Source organism: Quercus lobata, chromosome 10 (genome assembly GCF_001633185.2).
Source record: "Quercus lobata isolate SW786 chromosome 10, ValleyOak3.0 Primary Assembly, whole genome shotgun sequence".
NCBI lineage: Eukaryota > Viridiplantae > Streptophyta > Magnoliopsida > Fagales > Fagaceae > Quercus > Quercus lobata.
This window is the reverse complement of record NC_044913.1, coordinates 36,360,381-36,365,889: the sequence shown is the minus strand read 5'-3', so window position 1 is coordinate 36,365,889 and position 5,509 is coordinate 36,360,381. Positions and strand designations below refer to the sequence as shown.

Genomic DNA, 5,509 nt, shown 5'->3' with positions numbered 1-5,509 from the left:
AGATTGCTGAAGATTTCATACTGGTTGGGCCCCTCACATATTGTTCTCAGACAGCTCATTTCCTTTAGATATAGTTTGACCAAGCGGGGTAATGAGTTCAACTCTGATAAGTTAGTGTTGCTTATTTCTGAGGTTGTCCCTTCAACATCCCATTCATCCCAATTCTTGAAGCTCCTTTTAATGATTAGTTCTTCTAATTGGGATAATCTTCCTATCACATTTGGCAGAATCCGTTTCAGTTTATAACAATCCGTCAAATCTAGCATTTTTAAACTTGCCATTTCCCCTAATTCACTTGGCAATGCAACCATTCGACATCTGCAAAAACTTAAAAGTCTCTAGTCTCTTTAACTTTCCCAATGAAGAGAGGTCATCATTGAAATCGCAATCTTTCAAGTATAAGGTTTGAAGGTTTGTCAATAATTCGAGTGATTGTGATGATAAGATTATCTCATGTAGTTTTAAAACCTTGAGACAATTCATCCCTTCAAACAATGCGTTAGAGATTTCTTTGAAACTTCGAATTCCACCCAATAACAAAATGTTGAGTCTTGGACATAACAAGTTGTCGGGAAGTTGTTCGGTGTTGTAATTGATCAAGGAGATTGCTGTGGTTCTTTCTAAGTTTGTGTTTCTCTCTAAACGAGTGCAGGCTCTTAGCTCAAATTCATTTTCCCCTTTTGATGTCATCCATAAGCCAATATCACGAACCATGTCATGCATCTTCACAAATTCTTTTGTTGAACCTTCTAGTAGTAAAGAAGAATCTTTGAGGTTATTGATTACTGCACGCACTTGGCTCCTTGCTTCATCAAGTGAGTGAAAATCTTCATCTTCCTCTAGTCCCATGGCATATCTAGTCAATTCCTCAATAGGAATATTATAATCTTCTGGAAATAAAGAGCACAACAAAAAACATAACTTGGTTTTGCGTTTTAATTGATCGTAACTCCACTTAATACATACATAAGTATTTTTTTCTTCATTAACACCTTCTATATCCACCAGTCTAGACCTTCTTAGTTCATACATTGCCACATTCCACTCATTTAGAGTTTTGCCTTTAAGAGCCTTTCCTACAGTACTGATTGCTTTAGGCAAACCTTTATTGCATTCTTCAACTACTTTCAGCATCACATCATTCAAGTCTGGGTTGTCACCAACTATGCTTTTCATTAAAGCCAATGCTTCTTTCTCCAATAAGAAATTTATTGAAATTATCCTTTGATGACAAAGCATTAAATGGCATACATGCTTACTTCGTGTAGTTAAAAGTATCCTGCAACCCTTGTGATCATCAGGAGATGGACTTCCAAAATCTTTTTACTCGACAGTGTCCCAGACATCATCCACAATTATGAGGATCTTCTCTACACTCTTTATTCTTGAGCATATTCGATTTGCTCTAAAAGTATCACTCTCCTCTTCAAGTTTCAAATGTAAACAATCTGCAATTTCACCTTGAATTCTTCTAACGTCAGGAGTTCGGGACACTACAATCATCACAATGTCATTGAATATATTCAATTCTTTGACTTTCTTGTACACTTCATTCACCAGGGTTGTTTTCCCAATCCCTCCCATTCCATACAGTCCAATCCCTTTATTGTTATCCTCATGCAATGCCTCCATAATTTGTTGGAAAGCCAAGTTTCTAGATTCAAACACCTTGAAATCACTAGATGAAAATATCTCTATGCCAGGAGTCGGAGCACGATGGGTCAATTCAGAAAATTTGCCCTTATCTTGGAGTTCTTTAACAACATTTGTCTTCTTTATGGCTTCCTTACATAACTTGTATTGCCGAATCCAATCAGGACACCAGCCGTTACAGGGCCTCAAGTTTACTTGTACTTTATTTACCAGCGCCTGTACTTCTTCCAAGAGTTGATTCACATTTGCCAACCACCTTTCTACATCCTTCTCAACAACCTCAGTGTTCATTGCAGCTCGCTCGATAGCCTCTTGCACCTTTTGCTGATCTAATTGCAGGTCTGTTTTTGCTTTGATAAGATCATCAACAATTTTCTTGAAACGGAACAAATAACCAACATGACGTATGATGGGCTTCGCTGTGCATTTTCCAATTTCAGCTACAATGGAGCCCGTGCATCCCGTCAATATGTCCATCCTATCTGAAAATAAAAGGCTGTTGTACTTCTTAAACAGGGAACAAGATGAAAGATAAAGTGAAAATTTCAAAATTCAAGGCATACCTCGTTGACAAACTGGTGGGTATAAGTGACAACGAAACAATTGCCACCAACTGCACAATAAAGTAAATTGAGGAATTAATTGCACTTGCTTTCCAATTCTCCTTGCTATTCACCTGTCAAGATGAAAAAAGATGGTAAGAGATTCTTTCTTCTTTTTTTATTTATTTATTTATTTATTTATATATATATATATAAAAGGAATTGAATCAACATTAGCAATTGGTATCAAGATTACTCAAATGTAACGTAAGAATGAAAAGATTATTACTATAAGTCTATAATGCTTCTCTTTACATGGACACTACTTTCCTCAATAAGCGGAGTCCACCAGTGGTAAGGCATAAATGATACAACACAAGCTCAATTAGTTTCCTAATTTTATCTCTCAAAAAAAAAAAAAAAAAGTTTCCTTATTAAAGTAACAATTACTTCAATTATTGTCTATTTAAAAAAGAGTAATGCTACCGCTACAAACTATTTTACAACATTTTTTCAAACTGCTGATGTGACCAACTTTTTATTGGTTTTTATTTAGCCCTACCAGTAATATCACTTTTTCATTTACCAATAATCACCCACCACATCAGCAGTTTGTAAAAAATTTTGTAAAATAATTTATATCTCTAGCATTATTCTTTAAAAAAAAAAAAGATTTCTACAAGTATTTTCTATCTTTACAAATATATCATTCTATTATTTTTGGCTAGTTTGATTTTTTTTTTTTTAAGGTGAACCATATTCTTCTCACTTCTGTTGTAGTGTGTTGTATTTGGGGTTGTGTTTTGATTTAGGTATGGAGAAATGAATATTTATCTAATTTTTGGGTTTGGGTGTTTGAGAAATGGATTTGGATGTTTGAGAAAGGAGAAGAAGAAGATCTGGAGAAAGAAGAAAGAGCAAGAAAGCTAGAGAAAGTAGAAAGTAGATTGAAGAATGAGAAGAAGATATAGAGAACGAAGAAAAAAGGAAGAAGAAAGCAGGTATGCATGGATTTTTATGTTCACCTTAGTTTTACCACACTTAGAACTAGAGTCCTAAAGACTCGAATTCCTTCAAGGAACTTGAGCACCTAAAGCTCGAGATACTAGTTTGCTAAAATGTTTCAAAAATTTACTTCTAAACGGAAAATTCCCCCTCTCTTTAGGTATAAAGAAACATCGATCCTCAAATGATCCCCTTGAGCTCTGTAACAAATATAACGTATATTATAAAATCTCTTTTTCACCTTGGGTTTTCCTATTTTAATCAAATCTTTGTCAAAGACAAATTAAAAAGATTATTAATTAACAAAGAAAAAGTAGTCAACAAAAATAGGATAAGTCAAAGATGAATCACATATTTTGATCAAATATGTTAATAATACTTATCACAGAGTTTAGAGATGAGACTCTCATTTCCTAAAATTTTGAGATTAATGTCAAATTTTTTTATAAAGATTGGTGTAATTTCCCTTAATTTTCTACTCTAGGCTATACTGTATATACCAAGGGAAAATGATAACGCCAATAATGACTTATTTTATTTCCCTTAATTGTCTACTTTGGATTGGACTTTTATATGATTTAAAAATACCTATAAATTTTACGTTTAATAGGAAAAAACTTGAGGACAACCCGATCAGGGGTGGCTGCGCTTGTAATTCAGGGGTTCAAATGAACTCTTGACTTGAAAAAAATAAATATTTATATATATAATATTTTTTATTAATTTAATTACCCTTAAAAATATTTTTGTACAACATGGCTTAAATCTTGCACACCATGATCATAAATTAATGCCCAAAATCAAACAACATAGATCAGCTCATCCCAAAACTAATTAACAACATGAATCACTCTCCCTTTCTCTCATGAATCTTATCTCATCTCTGTTCTCTATTTGACTTTCTATGTATCTCAAACTCTAAGAATAAAATGTGAGTGTTTGTGAGCTCTGAATATCTCCCTTTATTATAAATTTATATTATATGTAGGGGTAAAATTCCCAAAGTTAACAATGGGCCTTGGGCCACACACGGAGCCCAACTATGACCAAAAGGGAAAAGGGGGACCAAAAGACTTCTGGCCCAATCTTGTTGAGCCCAATTTATTTTAAAAGACGTCCGAGGAGGAATGTCTCCTCGGACACACAAATATGGGCCCAATGTGCGCCCCCTCCACAGTGAAGAATCATCTTAGACAAACGTGGGTAGTAGGATGAGCCTCACACAGCAGGAAAGAGGAAAATGTAAGACGTCCAGGGAGAAGCCACAACTGCCGCATTAAATGCAAGGAAGCTACTTTTTCAGCCGTATTAATGTGGAGAAGACAGGCGACAGGTGAACAGTGTTACATTGGCCAGTGCAACTCACAGAAAGATAAGGTGGATATCCGATGAGACAGGCACTCAAGTGAAGGTCCAGATGGTTAACAAGTGTAAGGCCCTTATCAATTTAAGGAGGCTATATAAGAGAAGGAAATCCCCATGAAGAGGGGATCGGAGAATTTAGAGAAAAAGAGAGAGAGGTTAAAGAATTCTGTAGTCTTTAACCAGAGTAAGAGGTGTACTTATACGTCTCCTCGGACCGGTATCCTGTAAACTTAAATGGAATATTCTCACGTTCAGACTGTTACATGGCATACAACTAACTAACGTTTACTTTGTCCAGCCCTAGTTCTGTAACCCGCTCTCTACAAATTCATTGTCTAGGGACTTTTGGGCCAGAACCACTTACTTGTTGGGCCTGGGCCCCAAAAACCGCCCCTACATTATATATATGTGAGAGAATGTGTGTTTGACACTAATTGTGTGCATTATTATTATTATTATTATTTGATATAATGTTATTTGTGTAAATTGTTAATTGTGTGAATGTGTACATGGTACAAATATAAAATAACTTTATATAATTTAATAACCAAGAAATATAGAGGATTTGTTACATGTGTATATTGTTATCATGTTATAATAACTTTTTGTTATAAAACTAGTGATTCAAAGAAAAAAAATAGTAAAGTTAGTGATTGTTAAATGTACTATTTATGTATGGATGAGTGTGGTTATGTGGGTCAATAATTAATATAAGGTCAATAATTTATAAAAAAATAGTAACAAATAAATAATGAAAATTACTTAAAAATAAAAATATTATACAAACTTAACAAAATAAAATGGTCATATCAACATTGATAATAGATAATCACAATTGATAATAGACTATCATGTAACGATTTCAAAATACGAAAACTCGTAGAAAGAAATTGTAAAATTTCATGTATTTGTGTTTTTTTGTCAATAACACAATATATTCAAGT

The 5,509-nt window shown here is 34.0% G+C and overlaps 1 protein-coding gene across 1 annotated transcript; it reads right to left on the bottom strand.

Moving 5' to 3' along the window:
• Positions 1–291: 291 nt before the first annotated feature.
• LOC115964689 (disease resistance protein At4g27190-like) lies at positions 292–2,130 on the bottom strand. Its single transcript, XM_031083951.1, has 3 exons — positions 1,328–2,130; positions 993–1,222; positions 292–890 (listed from the first exon to the last, which is right to left on the bottom strand). The coding sequence occupies exons 1-3, from the start codon at positions 2,128–2,130 to the stop codon at positions 292–294; spliced, it is 1,632 nt and encodes a 543-aa protein (XP_030939811.1).
• Positions 2,131–5,509: the final 3,379 nt, after the last annotated feature.

Excerpts from the sequence above, each read along its gene's own strand:
- LOC115964689 (XM_031083951.1), bottom strand. The coding sequence starts at position 2,130 with ATGGACATATTGACGGGATGCACGGGCTCCATTGTAGCTGAAATTGGA. Across the intron at positions 1,223-1,327 it reads GATGTCTGGGACACTGTCGA|GATAATTTCAATAAATTTCT; the intron begins GTAAAAAGATTT and ends TTGTCATCAAAG. Across the intron at positions 891-992 it reads TAGACTGGTGGATATAGAAG|AAGATTATAATATTCCTATT; the intron begins GTGTTAATGAAG and ends CTTTATTTCCAG.